The sequence below is a fragment of the Callionymus lyra genome, chromosome 2, assembly GCF_982586985.1.
Source record: "Callionymus lyra chromosome 2, fCalLyr1.hap1.1, whole genome shotgun sequence".
NCBI lineage: Eukaryota > Metazoa > Chordata > Actinopteri > Syngnathiformes > Callionymidae > Callionymus > Callionymus lyra.
In genome coordinates, this window is record NC_141819.1 from 27949789 (window position 1) to 27970733 (window position 20945).

The 20945-nt window shown below is 41.0% G+C and overlaps 1 protein-coding gene across 1 annotated transcript; it reads right to left on the minus strand.

Annotated features, from left to right (window-relative positions):
* Window positions 1–458: 458 nt before the first annotated feature.
* On the minus strand, window positions 459–10420 carry atp1b1a (ATPase Na+/K+ transporting subunit beta 1a). The gene is made up of 6 exons (XM_087784447.1): window positions 10165–10420; window positions 7358–7486; window positions 4379–4534; window positions 4113–4297; window positions 3528–3608; window positions 459–1764 (listed from the first exon to the last, which is right to left on the minus strand). Exons 1-6 carry the CDS (start codon window positions 10256–10258, stop codon window positions 1507–1509), a joined length of 903 nt encoding a protein of 300 aa, XP_087640573.1. The 5' UTR covers window positions 10259–10420; the 3' UTR covers window positions 459–1506.
* Window positions 10421–20945: the final 10525 nt, after the last annotated feature.

Sequence of the window (20945 nt, forward strand, 5' to 3'; positions counted from 1 at the left end):
AGATCAAACATGTCATAGAGTTGATGCTGTACTGTCTCAGTCTCACTGATGCTTGAGCCTGTCATTGAATCTACACTTTTTAAATGGTGACCATAAATCTGTTTCCCATAATGCACTGCAACAGCTTGAAATTCTATAAAACGCTGTCATTGCTGACATGAAATATAACTGCTAAATATTTTTATTTTTATTTTGTTCGTTTGAGTTAAGGAATCAACTTAACTCTCTATTCAACATGGAATCCTAAATCTAACTAAATCCTGGTAACACTAAGACGGTCGGCACCAGAAGGAATTAGCTTTTTGGATCTGAGCTCCTGGTTTGTTCGTCCTTCAAAGCATTTGTTGAGAACATTTCAAACGTTTGAGTCGAGAGGAAAAGGTCGCGACCCCCGCTGGACTGTAACATGTCCATCGCCCCATTAGAGTAACTAGAACACAACAGACGTGACACGTGTCTCTTTTTTTTCCTGTTTATTGTTTCAGAGTTATGATTAAATAAAGTGACAAGAGCAGACTCCTGAAAAGTGTTTTGATCTTCAACATTGAATTTAAGTCACACCAACTATGCATCGTTTTACAAGGGATACTGAATCGCCTCTGATATTCTAACCTTTGACCAGCGACTTTGGTTTTTGGATTCATTACATTACACTTTGAAAAAAATGTACAACTGCATAAATATAAAATTCTTCCACCATGAAAATGGCTAAAACATTCAATAGTAAGTGTCACCACGTGGTGTGATGTCTCCAGCAAAAAAAAAAAAAAAAAAAAAAAAAGAACAAAAAAAACAGATTTTCAAGAGTTGCCACTGTTTCTTCGAGGCTGGACCCACAAAAAAAAGCTCTAAACTACCGAAGAAGAAGAGATAAACGGATGTATCAAACAGACGAGTCGTTAATCTAGATTACAAAGAAATGTGTGTGAATGTATCCTCCCTCAGTCTGGGTGAAGAGAACGTTTCCGTGGAGCGCAGTCGTTATCAGACGCGGGCCTTAAAGGTTCAGAGTACCGTGCTAGTTTTTCAGTTAGTCAGAGCACTTTAACACACTTCGCACACACACACGCACACACATCAACTAATACAGCTGCACACAGACACAAACACACCTTGGACCACTAAAGCTGACATAAGACGGAGGAGATTACGGGAGACGACGACACAGGACTCTAAAATATAGAAAGCACATCGGGATGGAACGCTGCGGGGACAGAAATACACCAGCTAAGCGTCAGTAGTGGAATTGCAGTTTTACAGTAATAGATGAACACATCCCATGGCTCAAGGAATATTTTCATTTACAGTAGAATAAATATTTGCTATTGCTACTCTTGTATTTTACATTCTAACCCTGGACAGACACACGGAAGAAGCCTAGTGTAAAGCACACAGATTAAGTGTAGGTCCTGTATATCATGAATGTTCAAAGACTAGTGGTGTTTTTAAATCTGAACTCTTTTAAATCTCTACATTTCAACATGAGAGTGCTCGTCATGGCTGAGGTCACGAGGTGATTGTGAATTTGACATCGAAGCGTCCCTGATAGCGGTCCTTCTCGCTGTAGTCGATGTTCCTGCCGTACACTTTGCACTCGATGCGCATCTCCTGGTCCATGGTCAGGTTGGTGAACTGGATGGCCACCAGGGGCTGCAGGTACTGCGGGTGGAGCAGCTTGCCGTAGTAGGGGTAGTACTGCAGGGGGAACCCGTTGCCCAGGCCGAAGTACCTGATCTCGCCGATCTTGCCCTCGTCCTCCTCTCTCTGTAACGACAGCAGCCCAGTTCAACTTCAGTTCGATCGACCAGAGCTTACGCTTGTGCCTCTAACTGTGGAATACATCATGACTGCACAAGAGATGGATGGATGGAGATAGATGTTATTGTATATATTATATTTTTTGGGGATTTTCGTGAGGTTTTACTGTAGAATTGTTTCTTCTTCTACTGGTCACTGAAGCATTTGTTACTGGGCAACTCGGAAAGAAATAGATATGTATATATTTTCTTTTTTCAAGAGGCTTGTTTCACTCAGGTTTATGAAATAATAATCCTGAAAACTTGCAAAAAATAAGCAATACAAATACAAAAAGCATCTATCGTCTTGTTGCAGAGGAAATGGTGAATGTTAAGGTTGTATTTTCAAGCTCTAAACACCTTTTTTTAAATATTATTTTGTTGTTACTGTTTTCATCTGAAGGTTTTTCCCCCTGAGTCAGAGTTAAAGATGCTTTGTCAATGGGATTAACTAGCAGGAAAATATCAGATGGACAGATCATGGAGAAAAGTTTGGAGAAGGATAGAGAGCTGACTCATAATGTTTGGACATGTGGTGAAGAGAGATGGTGTAAGGCAAGTAAAATACACAAGAGATCTAATGAGGTTCGGTGGTTAAGGAGGACTCATGGAAGTGACTAGTAAACGTGGTCTTCAAGACCGGCTAGGTTGGAGGAAGCTGACTTGCTAGAAGCAAATTGTCACCTGAGCAAGAGAACCTTGTGAACTTCAAGAAGGAAGACGAGATGCATCGATCAGAGAACTCTCACTGACGCCCACACACGCGTGTTAATCGTTAACTTCAACACATTATATAGATGTGAGGACACGATGTCCGCCGATGCCACAAAGTCCACAGTGATACCGTGAAACAATAATTGACACCGGCTCACTAAAGCAGCTTGAATATTAATTTAGGGTTGATATGGATTCAAAGGAACCGTCTCAATAAACGGCGTTACAGAATAATGTCAAAGATAAAAGAACAATCCTGGGTAATGATCAACTCCTCATGTTACTAGATTGATCGATGGATCACTGGATGTATGGAGGCACAACTTCTGAGCTCTCAACTCCCGAGCCTCGTTACGCCCATGATGTAATGACTCTAAGGCTTCTGGGAAAAAGCGATTTGAACCCGTGAACGATGACGAGGCTTAAATCGTAATCAAAGCTTTTAACAAGCATGTGAAAGTGAAACACAACCGGAATCTGATTCCCTGATTGTCCTTATCAATGTTTGAGCGGATTGTGAAAGCTGCTCCGTCCGGGCTCAACAAATTGGCAATAAAACCTAATTATTAACAAACCGAAGTGCCCTTTGGCCTCCAGCACATTTTTGGACGTCGTTCTACTCTATTGGTCAAGACTGCCAGGACTTTTAACAAGTTCTCCTGACTCATTAACAGAAGTTTAGTGTCTCCGAGCAGGAGTCGAGGACATCATAAAACACATTCTGTACATACAAATCTCTACTTGTTGTACTTATTCTACAATTGATTTTTCTTCTTTCAAACATTTTACATCCAGTTCTTGAATCTAAATGACAGTCAAATCAAATGCCATTATTGTTCTTTTACAAAATCGTCATCTAAACTACACAATATTTTTTAATTTAAATTAAAAGTCAAATTATAGCGTGGTATTATTCATATTGGCCACTGAAACCAAACGAAGTATCAGTTCATAACAGCATGAGCTCAACACTCTTCAACACTGAGTCCAACAGGGAGGTTCTGAGCGTGGACTCACCTTGTTTTTGCAGTGGATAGGGATCACGTTGGCCTGCAGCTTCAGCTGAACGGGCAGTGGCAGCGTCTGGTTTTCGGGAGTCTGAAAACAAAGACAAGATGGTTTAACTTCCTGCATGAGTTGACCTCCATCGCCGTTGACGTCCATTTAACTGGTGGTAGGATGTTCACTGACTCGAGTGTAGATGTACGTTCAAAACCAGTTGGAGGCATTGAGACTGTTTGAGATAAATATCTCCCTTTGGTTCAGATGTGAACGGTTGGTAATACTTTCTATTAATCGTCTGTTGCTATGACGTTCATTTTCCAACCCGGGATAAAACCCTGGATCTATTGACTCTTCTCATCCACATCTGACTTGATAAGCTTGAGAGTAAACGGCAGTTGCGGATTGTGTGGAGTTTAGTGGAGGTTTTTGATACACTGTAAATGTTTCTGGTACTTTCCGGTTTATTTAGGAATTCTTAAACTCTCCCGCTAGTACATTTTGTTCTCATGTTGTCTGTTCTGTTCTCAGTTGGTTCCATTTCAAGAACCACAGACCGTCCTGTCGACGGTCGTGATGCGCGCCTGCATCTGGACTCACCTTGGGTTTGTAGTTGACGATCCGGTTCAGCTTGACGATGAGGCAGGGTTTCCCCTCGCTGAAGCCGAAGGTGGCGTCGGTCTCTCCCGAGCAGGTGGACAGCCAGGTCTTGGAGAAGCGACAGGCCTTCCTCCGGCCCGTATCGCTCTCCAGGTTGCCGCGCTCCTTGTAGAACTGAGGTTCGTCTGCGGGGGGGGCGGAGTTAGAGGGCGGAGTTAGAGGGCGACCGTTCACTCTGTCGCCGGAGAGAGTGAGTTCGTTCTTACCTCCGCAGTCTTCGTATTTCATCTCGTCGGTCTGCGCATCCTGATCGTAGGGCTTCAGCAGGTCGATCATGCTTTTGACGTACTTCTCGTATGTGTTCTTGTCACTTTTCGTGAAGGCAATCTCAAACTTCTCGGAGCGTGGGGTGTGTGAGAGGCCTGCGGGAGACACACTTGAGTCAGCTTATATATTCACTGGGAAAAGAAAACATTTTGAAACCAAAGAAGTGCACAACCAATGATATTTCATTGTATCAATAAAAAATCATATTTGTATTTAGGTCATATTAATCTTCTATTTTGTATGTTGTTTTTTTTAATAAATTGTTTAGTGACAATAGCATGATATAAAAGCTATGGTTTAAATGACGAAAATAGTTTGAGAGCGACACCTAAATTTCCACATGACTTTTAATTACAGTAGAAATGTTAATCTCTGTGAAAGTACACACTAAAATGAATATGTCTTCCAAAAGAAACAAGTGAACTAGAAAATGCACTTTGAGAATCATCCCAAGATATATATTTATATAGAGTTAGAATGTAATTAAAAAGTCTTAGTAAAACAAAGACATGTAATTACTTTCACTAAATATTCTAGTGTAATGTCCCTCTAAAATACTTGTATCAGGGGTAGTAATACAGAATAAAATATTGAGCAGACATATCAGTAGAGAGAAGAAATGAATAGCTAAAGAACTATTTCCAGTTGAAATATTCAAAATGGCTACAGATGTGGGGCAGATGTGACACCTCTGTGCAGTGTTAGGACAGAGACCCGGTTCCTGTCAACACACAATGTAAAGGTCTTGGGGGTTTCCTCACAAGGTCCCTGCAGCTCAAACCGTGGTAATTTTCCACAAGGCGTGTCCCTGTGCACAGTAGTCGGTCCTCAGAGGACACGTTTGTAAAGAGCGTCTCTCGTCATCAGCTGCTTTACTCTGAGTGTCCGTCACACACTTTTAATATTCAGAACAGACCCGTGAAGACCCAGCAGTCGTCCCCCCTCCTGCCCCCCCACTAGCTTCACGTGTGACTCCCTCTCAATGGAAACTTTTCGCCTCAGAGTGAGAGGCGGGCTTGTTAAAAAAAAGAGAGAAAAAAAACCCGGCTGCCTTTATCATACTGGAAAGTCACTTCAGAGCTTCAGTCCGGCGTGTGTCTCTGCCGAGTGAGTGGCGAGCGCCGTGGCAGGAAAACTATCCCGTGTGTGTCGAGTCCTTTTACAATCGCTGCTAAAAATATATCCAAAGCTGAAGCATGTGCAGGTCGAGTCGCACCAACTCCGTCCACCTGTGAGCTCAGTGTGTGAGCGCAGCTCAGTGGCTTTTTGAAATTCTCGCCAGATTACCCAGAAATGTTCGCCGGCAAAAAAAAGAAAAAACGACAAGCTTAGACTTTTCTCTCAAGAAGTGGGGCTGTTTGCCGACGTGCACGTAAACATGCTTAGTGATCGTCGGTGTGAGCGTACGCTGCCACAGCCTGAGGGGAGAAACATTGACTGGCTGAGAGGAGTGAAGGACAAAATGGCTGAACCTATCCGAGGTCAAAAAGACGTTTGACAGACGAGCCGCTTCCAGGCACATGCTGCCGGCGACACCCGTACGGGAGTGAAAAGATTTACCACTCCTTCATCCCTCCTTTATTCAGCTGTCCAGTGTGTGCGAGTGAAGCTCTGAGCTGGTCCACACAGTGAACTGGATCATTATATTTAAAAGTCAGTATATATTGTGTGTAAATGACCCACTAGTATGTGATAATGTTGCTCTTAAGGTGTGAGAACCTCAAAGAGCATCTTAGTTGTGTGTCTCTGACGACGCCCCTACGAGACAAGACCACCTTCTGAAAGTGTTGCCACTTCCTGCAGTGGACAGAGGTCAGCGCATGACCTTGACGGGCCCCTCCCTCACACATGTACAGTACATGCGATCATAGGCGAGGACGCTCGCCTGCACTTGTTAGCATACTGTGTGTTACTGCAGTGTTTACTCATCCTTCAACAGATACTATATAGTATGTGTTAGTTTAGGTTTCCTCCTCCAGCAACACCACAAACATGGCAGCACCACCAATACGTTTAGGCGAATCAATGAAACATAGCATGAAACTAGCTTAAGCAGCATCTTTCACCATTACAGTTATAAAATGTATGTTAAAATGATATTAAAGAAACACATTCTATCTTTACCGCAGAAAGAGTTTAAAATAAGGCAGTACTATTAGGTTAGTGACCAGAAGCAACTGTGGTCTTCATCCTGCTCTTGAAATACTCATGTACTAGTAGGTTTTGCAGTACTTTGTAGAGATTATATTTAAGTGTTATTTGTTTGGAGATGGTTTTAGAATACTTTGCAGTAAGTTGGTGTTTTAGATTACTTTGCAGTAAGTATGTTTTCAGAGTACTTCTAAGAGGGAGTGTGTTTCAGAGATATTTACCAAGATATTTACCCAGTATGCGGAAGCTGATCTCCAGAGGGATTAATAAGGTCTATCTAATATTTGTAGTGAGTATTGTTTTTAGTTCTTTGTAATTAGTTTGATTTTCATGTTCTTTGTAGTGAGTATTTTTTAGTACTTGAAGTGTAGAGAGTACTGTAGTTTGGTTTTTAGACTGGATACATCCAGTTGTTGGTTAAACTTGTTTTTTTCTTTGAATGTGTTCTGGTGACTATACTGGAGATTCTCAGTTCATTATCAAAAAGCCAGTGCAGTGAATAAATGTTCCTTTTTTTCCTTTAATACCTTGTTTTAGTCTCACCTTTTCACTTGTTCTTATCTATCTGAACCGTGTCAGGAATCTGCCTGTGAGCGCTCTTCAACGCTGCAGTTTACAAACACAACACAACTTCTAAAGCTGCCTAACTAGCTCTCATTGTTTACACAAAAGCTGTAAATGTGTCATCTTGAGAAGCTTAGACAAGAGGGATTCTTAACACCGCTCCACGGTTTCATGCATTCTGGAGATGAGACCCAAGACTCTACCTGGTGGGGCGACCCTGTCCTGGTAGGTGGGCTTGTAGTTGCTCAGCGTCAGCAGCATGGCCTGAATGGTTCCGATGAAGATTCCGGCCAGGCATCCGTAGAAAATAACGTAGAACAGGGTGATCTTAACTGCGGGAAGAAGAAAGGGAGAAAACGACTGTTAGTGAAAACCACATTAAAGACCATCAATGTAGATCACAGATCCATAAGCAGGCCCTTAAGGAATTCTTAAATCCCATCCTGACACCGTAACAATGCTACTTCGGTTCTAAACGATATCAATTCTTAACCATTATCGGTGACTCAGGTGATTTTCTCAGTATTGTGACATTTCCAGCACGACGGGGGTGAGTCATTCTAGAGAGCCGCCGCTCATGAGGACCCTTCCCCCCCCTCCGCCCTGTCAGCAGCCGCAACAGGTCCTACTTCTCTCAAACACCCCCTTCAAAACAAAAGCCTTCTAATTATATTCATTTCCACTGTCGTACGGGAGATTTCACCGCCCGCACTCTCCCCGGTCACCTGTTGCACATACCAATCCTGTGCTCTTACGCAACACTGCAGACTTTGTTTCTGTGACGTATTTTCCACAAATGCTCCAAAGTACAAAAGCCCCTTCTTTTTATCCCCCTATTCATGTGCAGGCCTCGCTTCATCTTAAGAGTTTTATTTACTGGATACATATCTAGACTTGATTCATTCATTCGCGTCGCGGGCGTTTTTTTTTCTCCCAAATTGCAGCCGGTCTCTTGTCGGGATGAGCCCAGTTAAACCAGTTTGACAGGTGAATGGTGAGCTCGGCTCACTAGTGAACCACGGGTAGGAAACTAGAGAATGAACATGTCGAGGGGGGGGTGGGAGGGGTTGTCCTTCACAGCCCTGCAGTGAATATTTAATACAAATTAACACTTTAGTAATGTCACTTCTGTTATGTTTTTTTTAAAGGGAATCCATTGAATATTATTTAAATGATATCAGTTTTCTCAGTAAAATGGCTGCCTGGAAAAGAATATGGTGCCGCTCCAAGTTTGTCCTTCAGCAAGGTTCATCTACAAATGGCTTCCCTTCAAGAGCACAAGAAAAAAAAGAAAAGATAAAGGTATTCTCCACACTTTACTAGAGCAACAAGTATGCTTGTATTTTATAATGTGGGGATTTTAAGGGCCGTAGAAAAAAAACGCTGGTCACATGACGATCATTTGCAAAGCAAATCGGGTTCGTGCTTGTTTGTAATGGTTTTAAGGATCGAGCACGTGGAGCTGGTCGTGGCCCTGGACACGGTAGTTAGTTGAGAAGATTTATTAATAAGAAATCTAGTGAAGATGCAGGAGTTTGTGATGCATTACACTCAGTAATACACGAGAGAAAAACATCTTATTTGAGATAAACAGGTTTTAAGTGTCGGGCCCCTGTGCTTGAATTGCTAATTAAAGGGTGATGTTTGTCAATGCGGAGGGAAGGGTGGGATTAAGTGATTTATCAGGCTGTTTAATTAACGTGGAAACCGGTTCAGGGTGGATGAATGGCAGGGAGGGCTGTATGTGAAACCAGCCCAGTGAGAAGTCCGGCACAGAAACTGGTCAACTTATGATGAGAAAAAAAAAGAAAAGCCCATCCCCCACCCGGCGGCTGCTGCTGCAGTGCAAAGGGGGGGCCACCGAACCACAGAGAGGCCCCTGGACTTTTTTTTTTTACACACATCCATGTTACCATCCACATCTGCTGAGCCTTCAAATGACACGATCACAGCCATTTTACAGCGACGGTTCGACACGTTTGGAGCGCGTCAAGAAAGAGGGCAGAACCTGTTGCTTAAAGTTGTTGGAACCACCATCTTAAAATGTTGATTTATCAGCCATTTATCTTAAAAACATCGATCAACTTTAGCGAGTTTCCTCCCTTCTTACGCTAAGTTAGACGAGTCTAAAATGTCAGGGAGGAATGAAGAAGTTTAGCGGGGGTTTATTCGCGCTCAGGTCGCTTCTTTTTCTGGGTGAATTCTCGGGGGAAGATGGAGAGAAAATGTGGCCGCCATGCGAGTCGTGATCAGCGAGTTCCGCGTTCACCAGAAGCAGCTCTTCCTGGCGACACCTTCAGAACCAACGCTTCTCGCTCGGATTAACTCGGTGCCATATTAACCACGACTAGTCTTGTTAGAGCGAGAGCTTTATCTGTCTCGAATAAACGAGCTTAAAGTCTTTACAAACTGCTTAAATGTGGCGCATAAATCTTTTTTTTAGGGGGGAGAAGAAGAAGGAGGGGGAGAAAGTGGAGAAGAATCAAAAAAAATGTTGGTCTTCTTGTTGCTAGGCTGAAATACATGGAGGGTCTAATATAGGAAGAAGAAAAAAAGGGCTTTGAGCAGAGGGTTCAGGGGGGTAAAAAAAAGAAGTCCTGGCCCAGAACAGACTGTCCTTCAGGACGACCTTTTCATACAGGACGTTTATTAACGGCTGGATTCCGCCATTATTCTGTTCCTCATCTACTGTTGCGTTAACTCAGTCACGTGACTTAAAAATAAGATTAACGTTAATAATTAATACTCGCTGTTATTTTGATTTATTTATCCTGTTTTTTGTTTTTTCTTCACCTGTTGGTGAGCAGTTTTATCCAAAAGCAAAGATTATAACCGTGTCGTTAATCTTGCGTTAACGCGAGCCCACTTGAGAGGGAAAAAAGCAGGAGTCACGACGCAGACACGGGGCTCTAACAGGTGCTGTGTCTGCCACCAGGAAATGGCTGCACGTTTTCTTGAAAGAACTGCTCCTGTCACAGGTGAATGAAGAGAATAAATACACAGTACTTACACCAACTGATGCCGGTTCGTCCCAGAAACTCCCCTTTCTCTGAATTCCACACGAATTTCCTCCATCCTCCGTCACTCTCTTTATTTCCCGACATGATAGAAACTCCGCGGGAATATCCTTCCCTGTTGCTCTGGCGGGTGGAAGTAGCTTCAGCTCCGGGTGTTCCTCGCACGAATGGTTGCCTGTCCCTCGGAGGAAAGAGCGAAAAGGACACTTTCGCACCAGACTCCGGCACTTGTAAAACACACAATTTATCTCTCAGGGAAACCGACTCCGCCCGCAAACTCCAGCCATAAGTTCCCCCCACCCCCCCTCCGGGAGGGAGGGCCGGGCCCGACCAATCACAGCCCGCCTTCACGCCCTACGTCAGAGCGAGGGGGGGGTGAGGGGGGGCTCGGAGAGGAGGAGAGGGGGGGCGTAGAGACCGTCCAGCACCCACTGGAGGCTCTGAGATGAAACTGCTGCCATGGTAACCAGACTACACGGTCACCACGTCTCCAGGTCCATATGATGTATGAGTGGTTATTACAAGCGTTATAACAATGAACAGACAGTGTTCCTGTAAACATGCTCGACACATGTGCACTGGTGAGAGTCGTGGCACAGACTGTGTTGGTGAAAAAAAACCACCTTCTTTTAGCTGGTTGCTGTAGATATACTTATGGTCTGTCTGCTAAACCAGAGCCTTCGTCTTTGTTCGGTACGTTAGACTTCATTGTTGTAAAGGTGTAGTTGATTGAAGGGCTGTTATTACACCATGTTTTCCATTGTCATTGTTAGATATGACGGCAAGAACGTGGACACTTACACTATGGCTCGAGATACACACAATAGAACTAACACCTAAAAATGTTAGTCATTTTTAAACTAATCTTCATTCATGTTGTTATAAAAATGTGTCATTTTTCATAGTCATTAATACAGTTAATAAAAGATGCCACATTGTCTCTCAAACAGCCATACATTAAAAAAAAAAAAAAGCAATGAATAAAATGTCAATCACAAATGTATGTTCACATTTATCTGATTTTTTTCCCACAATAAAATAACAGTTGATTGATGCATCATACAGATATGATTGCCTTACTTTGAAATATAATTAATCGAGGATGATATTCTTAAATAACTCGACACTTTTTTAAACCAATAAATTGATCCAGGCTTGTGACAATAACTTAAATACATGTTTTAACATTTAAATAGTGTATGAAATGTGGCATCCTTAAGTTCAAAGTCTTATCGTGATGAGAGGTTTGTGTTCGTTCATGTAATACAGCATGCTAATACATTGTAGTTGTACTGTTTAAGTAATTTAATAATAATAGTAAAAATTCCCATTAGTCCAGAATTTTTTTTTTTATTTCAATAACCTTGGTATGATTTATTAAAAAAGGAATATAAAATGATCCAAATGAATATCCTAAATATTCTGAATAATGCTATATAACAAGTTAATAACATTTTTAGGTTCATTGTAGGTGTAGTACATTGCTATCTACCCTAAATATCATATATAGATACACTACAAGGTTACGCGCGTCGTAGCATTGTGATGTTTGTTACTCAACACTGGATGTTGTTGGTTCTATTTAAAACATAAACACAGATGCTGAGCCGCTCTGCTAAAGAAACAAACTTAATATAGTCGCAGCTGCCGCGGTAGTTCTTCCACGCAGCCAAATAATCAGAAACTTTTCTGAAACGCTCTACATTTTCTGAAACCTGCCTTGTGTCGTTTGCACCATCAAAAGTAAACAATGTAACGCACTCCTTTGTGAGTCTATTGATCCAAGCGTGATACCATAGCAGGCCACTGTTGACATAGATCAAGGGTTTGCCAAGATTACCAGGAGGTGCAGCATTCTGAGATAGGTCGAGGACAGGATGAGGAATGCAGCGTGTGAGCTGGACCTCAGTTGGTCAACAATAGTATGTCTATGCAGACAGCTGCGTAGCCAGTAGTTTGGAGTTGACTTTTCCTCCAAACATGCTCACCTAGGCTGTGTTTGAACACGTATCCCTGGTTATTAGTTCATCTTTAGATGATTCAGGTCAACTGAGAGAGTGCATGGGTTTAAAAAACATGTGTATCGTCGCTGTCATGTCATTTGTTGAAGCTGTTTAACAACAAGAACACTTTGATTTTCACGTCATGTAGCTTGATGTCAACTAGGCTGACACCGCAAATACAGAATCCATTCTCAATAATTTTAACAAATGTTCAACTCAGCCATTCAAGACTTTCCATTTAATTATTTATTTATGCAATGACCCCTTTAATTAGGAAAACCATGTTCGTCTTTTTAAAACTAATTTCTTGGTTCAGAGGTTCAGGTTCAGAGTCGGTCTAGGAATCCAAAGATCTGGGACGAAAAAGCGAAGAAAGTCCAGTCCAGGTTGGAGGATGTTTTGTATCTGTATCTGTGGCGAAGAAAAACTCTCGTTTTACCTGTTTCTACTCTCACCTGTGCTCATGAATTGGTAGTGAACAAAAGAACGAAACCTAACCTTGGAGTTAGGATGAGGACCTTGTCATTCAGGAGAGCCTCACAGTGGAGCCAATGCTCCTTAACATCAGGAGAAGCCCGTTTTTATAGTGGCTCACGCTCCTTTAGAAAGTGGTTAAATCCAGGACTATCAGCTGCGGCTGCTGCCCCCTCAACGCAACTTTGGATAAGCTGAGAAAAGATGGATCGATTAAACATGATGTATTAATTCCCGGACAGTTTTCTGGATAGTTTCCTCCTCAACACTCTTACTGTATGATGAAGGGAATCTGACTGATATCCCATCCTCTAATTCTTGAGCGTGTCAAAGAGTTCTGGGTCACAGATAAGACTATTTTGTTTTAGGATGGATTAGCAGAGCACAGACTGGCTGCACTTGCATGATAAACTGAAATATCTAGAGTTTGACGGAAACACTACGAGTTTGAATCTAAGCCTGTCCTCTGATAGACAAGGGTTTAAAGTGATCCTTAGGATTCCGTTAGAGCTTTATTTGATTGATGTGCAACTGCAGTGGGTCTTTTGGGTGGGTCTGGTCCAGTGACCCCTCCTACAGTTCCTGAATAACACATGGGCCCTCAGAGGTTACATGCATAGTTTGACCTCTGCATTCGTGGCAAAGTGTATTCCCTCTGTGATTCCTGCTTGTTATGTTGTGAGGGAGGCCTACTGGGCCGTCCCCAGCTCCACCTATGAACCGCTTCTGACAAACGTTTTTAATTATCTCATCATATTTTCAACATTTTGGCTAACTATTACTTAGGATGTTAAGAGTTAGAGTCGGCCAAAGCAGTACTGCCTGTACAGAGTTGCTGCTGGTGGGTAGGGCACAAAAATATGAATCTTTATTTTGTTTTTTAATATATCCTTCCTTCGATGAACTATCATATTGTGTTAATGGTGATGGGTTGAAGAGGCCTCATGAAACAACTGATGTGGTATAATGATACAGCGTCTTCATTTCTAGATGGCAATCTTTTTCTCTGAGACTGCTTATTCAATTAAACTTGGCATACTTTACATAACTTACAGTGCCATCTAGTGGTCCTTTAGATATAATACACTGTATTGTGATACCTTGTCAGCTGGCCTCATAAACCTATCACTAATGTATTACTAATCACATTTCACTTTTCATTTAAACACTGTTATTTTCCTGTGTTTTAAAACTTTTGTTTCTAATGACTTTTCACAACTCGTTGACAAAACAACAGAACATACTTGGGCATTTGTAAGGTGATATTTTTCATTGAGTTTTATTTGGCAAACCTTTATAGATTGATGCATCTTTGTCCGACATTTTCATCTTTAATGCTAGATTCATGGAAACATCATAAGTCAATTTAAATATAATATATGATAATAATAATGATGATACATGTGTTTTTATATAACTTTTAAAGATACTCAAAGACAAAAAAAAATGCAGATGGACAATACATACGGTAATACTGTGAAACAGTGGAACGCTTTTTGTCAAGTGTTGTTGAAAGATTTTAGTTTTGAGATGACTTCTGAAAGATGTACACAGTGTCTGACTGTGGGAGGAAACCAGAGTGCGCACACAGGAAACCAGAAAACATGACAGGATGAAGGAAAGACCCACAAGTTCCTTTGAGTAGTGGAATCTCTCTCCAGTAGCAATTACAGCAACAATTATTGAGAGCTTAGAATCACCACAACATTTATTAAAGCCAATGACATGAGCTGGTTTGTTTTCATGTAAATACATGTCAGTTCTAATGCAAGTCATTGACGATGCTGAAGCTTGTTGAAAGATGTTCCTGAAAGAATAAATGAGCCATTTTAAACAATAAATATTCAATGAAAAGCTAAATGCTTGGTCCAGCGTTTGATAAATGTGAGTGTTTGGGTGGATTTGGAACATCTTAAATACATTGATGGGGTATAACATCTGGATGTCTTGTACCCTCCCTGTTTTCCTCGCCTCATAACTGAACGCTTCAGATGAGCTCAGCTGTGATCCGTGCGGCTTCCCAGCAAACTCTCGATTCAATTACGCAGAGAATGAGGCAGCAAAGCAAGAGCTGTGTGGCTTCAGCGGCACTGACTCAGTGCTGGGGAGGTCCTGCAGGGCGAATGGGCGTGTGAATGTCTGGCTCTGTCACGGCAAAATCTATCAACTGCGCGGCACATCATTTTCCACAGTGATGGGTGTAAGCGTGGTACGCTGTTTCAGTTCTGCAATCTGAGTCAGTCTGACCAGAATTACACAAACTGTACTTCTGCTTTCTTTGACTTCTCTCTGTCCTGTTGGACAACAGTTATAAATCACAGCTGACGACAGTAACAACATGAGACGTTTGATGGACAACGTTTTTTAATTGGTGGGAAAATATGAAAACGACAAAACATTAATTAAGGCTGGTATTGATGGCATTATTACCTCTGCCAAGGAGGATATATTCATTGTCAAGCAACATAATTTCAATACAGGTTAAAATATTTCAATGAAATTGTTGTATAATGTAACCATGATTAGATTAAATAATTAGAAGTATATGTTGGACTTTTTCGGTCAGACCACTTATGTGGTGACAGTGTCAACTTTTGAAAAGCTTTTTTTATCAGTAGACCGAAATTCAACTGAACAATTTGTAACTTTGTAACAAACAAAAATGTATATTAACAAAGAGATGCACGTCATGTCTCCCATGACACTTTTATCATTTTACAACTCGATAAATCACATTTCAAAATACTTTGTTTTTAATTTAAAAAATACATTTATTTTTTCCTTATTTTTTTTTGTCTAACTCATTTCCTCCAATTAGTGAAGTCATAAAATGTAGTCCAGGTATTTAATTGTGATGAAAGTCATGTGAGGCTTCTGACCAGGAAGTGATATAAAGCACGGATGCTTAGAAAATGATCCAATTGACAATTGGGTTTTTTCGTTCATACATACATATGTGTGGGACAAAGTGCCTCATTCAGTGGAAGTTTTGTTCACTCGTCAAAAAGTTGTTTGCGTTTGTAACGTGTGACATCATCACGTAGAAATACCCAGGTTCCAGAATCCGATACCATTATCCCACAAGGCTAAAAGAAGAGATATCAAATGACACTCTGAAGACTTAAAGATGATGCTGTAGATGAGTGTTTTGATGGAGGTGAGCACCCTCTGAGTACTTTTTCTAGCCTGTGATGATTCTATTGGTCATTTCTGTCATCGTAACTTTGGTGTAACGAAGCTCCGGTCCGACCTCCAACTTTAACACGTACTAAAATAGAAGCTTCAAATGGGATATAAATAAATCAAGAAATGTGGTTATATTTGGAATATTTTCTTAAGATTCACACCGGCACACTCCGTGATTACCAGAGCGAGAACAGAGACCTGCACCTGACCTTGCTTTTCTTTGAAGCATACATCGCTTTTGGATTTGAATTTCCAATGTATCAAGATAAAAAATCCGAGCTGCAGAAGAAAGCAGTGATTAGTGGAATGGCTACCGACGCCTGAGAGGCTGAAAAAGAATCTGGATCACTCTTCTCATTTTCCATGTGTGACGGTGATTACAGGCCGACTCACTCCGGCTGATTACATTATGGACACTTGGAAATAGACGTATTCCATTAAAATGGGATTTTATCAGGATACTTGATACTTGTTTTCGTCTTCGAAGCTTTTCTAGACTATCGTTGACAAGTGTTCAGTTGTGTTTTCTTACATCATTGCTCATGTTCAATGTTTCACTCATTCATCTGTTAATACTCAATGAAGTTGTGCTCAGATCCTTTATAAACGTCAGCTGTGACTTCAAACGCTCAAATCGAGGCCCGTTCACACTGACGATGCTTTTGTTTTTCTGTATTTAATCATCTCTTATCCACGGCGCAGCCTTCCAGCCATGTTTCCTATCAATCAACCATCGCCGCGATAAGAATAATGATAATTCTCGGTATCAGCGAGTCCGACGCCAGAGGACAGCGTGTTATGTGTGTGATTGTGGTTCAGATCCTTATTTCTATCCGATCTCTCGCTTCAATGAACTTCCAGCCTCGAGCTCAGAGATTTGTCTCGTCCAGGTTATTATGGTGGCCTTTTGGTCGAACTCTTAATTTCATCAGTGAAGCTCCATTAAACACCAAAGGTCTGATGTGAAAATGAAGCCCGCTGTGGGGGCCTTTTGACGTTGTGGCAGTTGTGTAACCTCCACATACCAGAGAGACTGGTGTGTTTAGCAGCCGGTGGCTCACTATTCATTCATAATTACCGCCAGAGACATATTAGGGAGTGAATTAGTTCCAGTGACTTCTCCTGCTTTGGTCTCATTTTAAGATTGTTGAGGGAACAAAAGGTAGTCATGTGTCGTTATACTGTTACGTTTGAGCTGTGCATGTTGTTTTGCATCAAAGGGATCACGGTAATTATTGCTCAACTCTTTTATCAGGGGGAACAAATTGATTTTCATTTTCAATGCTACCTGATCTGTTCTGACCTCACAGCTACTAACTGATAACTGTGATCGAAACCAGGTTAGCAGACACACAATCCCTTGAGCTATGAAAGAATTAAGAATTGTGAGGTCAACTTTAATTCAATAATAGCTACCACAAAACTATCTTGTTTCATCTTAAAATGCTTTGTATTACAATATTCCTGATGTCGGGTTTGTTTATTCCGCTTCATTAAATGTCGAGCATGTTGAAAATAAGGTCGATCAACTTGCATCGGAACATTTTACTTCCATGATTGGACTTCATTTATCCAACATTTTATTCCTTGATTGTATTACTTTGTTTATTTTTGCTTGTTCTCTAGTTGTGGTCAAAATCTGGTATCTGCAATACCAGACATATTATTGTTGAAACGTTATAGACTTGTTTGACAGATACTTTATCATTTGTAATATGTCAATAAATAGGTTTGTGCTTCAGCTTCCTCAACTCTTCTTTGAGCCTGTGGCATGTTTCCAGTTGTAATGTTCCTTTTCCCTGATGATAGCATCGCTCGTGGTGGCTACATCTACAACAACAGCTTATCTATGATCACAGTCATCCATCACATGATGGTTCCTCTGGTTCCTCCTCTGTCAGTTTCCATTGTCCAGGACATTCGCTTAGCCCTCATTTCTTGGGGCCTTCTTCCTGACGTAGCCATGGAGCTTGGATAATTCGTCTTGGGTAGGGGCTCTGATACTCACTAAATCTTGGTCTCCTTTGTCCTAGATTGGAACCTCTCGTGCATGGTGAGCAACATCCGCGCATACGTTAAGTATGTGGCCCTGAATTTCCTCCTTTGGCCAGCGTACTGTTCCTGCAGGGTATCTGATCACTTGACCAGACATTGTTGCTGCCTTTGACCTGACTCTTTAGTACTAGTTTTACTCACTTCAGGTATTAAGGAAGCTTCTTTCCTAGTAGCCTCTTCTTGGTTTTCATTTGCATGTGGTATGCCAAGATATTTGTAGCTTTCTTCCACATCTGCAGCTCTGCCTTCTGGGATGGCGATGCCCTCTACTGTATATCGACTACCTTCTTCATGTTTGTCACTGCTCAGCCACACTTCTTCAATCCAAACAACATTCCTTTTGTAATTGGCTCAAAGTTTGCCCCAAGTGTGGCTTTCCATTACCTTGTTGAGTCTGCAATGAAGGCCTTTAGAGTCTTGTTGAACTAGTGCATGTTCAGATATCCCAATGTCATGCATTTCTTGTAATCAATCCAGGCAGTGGACAGATGGTAAGTTTGTTTGTGCAGTCTCGAGTGACTGTTATGTCCACTAGCAGCTGGTATTTTTTCTTCCCTGGTATAAAACCAGTGGCCTTATGTGTAACCATCATGTATCGATCCATGTGTCCACTTATCGTTGCCCATGTTGCGAATGGGACTTTCTGAATCAGGATGGGATTGTAGGGTCCTTGGTAAGTCATTTCTGGTGGGTCCTATCTCTCTTAGCAGTTGATTCATTTTTACTGCTGTCCTCTCAGTCTTCTCCTCTACATCAGCTCATTGTTCTAAGTGAAGCCTACATTGACTCTTTGGATGTTCTTTATCTGTCCTTGCTCATCAGTGCCAGGGTCGCCAGGTCTTAGCCATGATCTTTTCTCTCAGGTGAGATCTTGGGCTATAAAATACATTAGAAGTCTTCAACAGCATGGTTGTTTAAATATTAATACACAAACTAGTTTCCTCTATCCTCAGGCTGAACTTTTTCCTGAACAGTATTCTTTTACATGACAGAACATCCTTGCAAAGATAGTAAATCTGTTCAAATGTTGACTTGGCAGATGATTGAGAAAACACTACTCAGTTGACAGACAAGAAAAGCTTCATAATTTTCGTGAGATCCTGATAATCTCGACAGATTATTTGGATTATGAGGTATGTGACCAGGAAGTCATGAGTAGGTAAATTTGTGTAAAAAAACAAGATGAAAATGAATCATGCATTGGACCGTTCATCCGTGAAATAACTACTAGAAAGTGTTTCCTGCGTGTAGAATCGGTTGTTTTCTGTTCTTTCATGGCTCAGCAGTGGATCTATATGGAATGATTTCCAAACAATGGAGCCACAGGTAATTTGTGGACGCGTGTAACGCCTGCCTGATCTTTTTAAATTGCCTTTTCTCTGCTGGAAATATGTAGTGATTCATAACTAATATCTGAAATGAAAAATGTCAGTAGAACATTCTACATCAGACTCTTCATGAGAGCTCATCGCTCATGTGAGATTAATAGACGCTTAACATGCTTGCTTGAATGTTGGAAACCCTGGAGTGATTAATATGTCCGAGATAAAAGGATAAATATGGTAAAGAGACATCGTGGTTAGTATGCAGACTGATCACCGAGGGTCACAAATGATCTGTTACCTGTAGCCAGAATGTATTTGTTAAACAAGACAATGTAAGTGATGATGCCTTAATGGCGACGATACTTTAAGTCTTCAGAGTGTTTACATAACATTTTTTATGTTTAAACACCTACAATCTCTCATGTAATCCTAGAACATTTTTAAACCAAATTTTCATTATTAAAATGATTCTTCACAGGGGCCCCCGAATGATGCTTCACAGGGCCCCCCGACCTTGGATAAGCTGTAGATCGCAATCTTTCCATGAATACAATTTTTTTTAATTACATATTAATTTCTTATTGTTACATCTGGATTCATAAATGTTCTCGCCATTAATACTAGTGACGTCACAGACAGCCGATGACATCACTCAAACAATTGCACCAAAACATACAACAAACCAATCGTCCACAGTTTATTTTAGGGTCGAAAAATTCACCTTCCACCCTAACCCTAGACCCCCCCCCCCTTTCCCCCAAATCACAACACATTATCTCAATAGAAAAGGGTCTTTGTTTCCAATCCTGCCCAACTACTCCACATTTTCACTCCATTGTCTCTTCATTAATGATCAATAGCATTCTAATGGTTTCTTTCAATGGAGCTTCCATACATTCTTTGTTTACAACATGGTCTTAAACTGGGAAGTCCTGATCCTCATCTACACCCTTCTCTCACTTACATATGAAACAATTGAGGGTGGGGTCCTGCTAATAAATGGTCAACCCAATACCTGTTTTTTTTTTTTTAAATCATTGTTTTAAACCCAAGAAAATGAATAAAAAGATACAAATGACAAACAAACTTGAATTATGTATGAATTTAAAGAAAAAGTTCCAAAGAAACATAAACAAAAACAAGCAAATAGAAGCTAATTCTGTTGGTAGCTGCAGATTTAAATGAATCCAGGACAAGAATAGCTTGTTCCTGTGACATAAGAACTGAAGCCAATCCAGAGAGGGATCACCCGGCGGTGTAACAATCATATTGTCGGCATGTCCACAATAAGAACGAACATAGAAGCTAACCCTGTTCAAGGTTGTTTTGAATTACCATAAGTAGATAGAAATTGGTCTTTATTGTTCTCTGCTTGTTCTAGATAAAATATCTTCTTGGGAACAATGTGATACAATGTGAAACAGAAGGATTGTTGCAGACAGCTCGTCCTTTTGTGAACAGGTGGATCAACATGTAAGATTAGACGGGGATGTTTTGATGGCTAAAAATGAATCGAGAGTAACAATTGAATCACTGAAGTAGATTCTAACCTCATTCCGAAGCTGTTTTCAGGTCATATCTTTTAACTTTTATATCAATTTAAATACTGTCAATAGATAAAATGTTTGATTTAGATTTAAATTCATTATTTTGGCCAATCAAAATATTTGTTTATTATTTAAAAGAGGTGTCTTCGTAAAGTACTTTATAATTTTTGACTTGAACAGATGC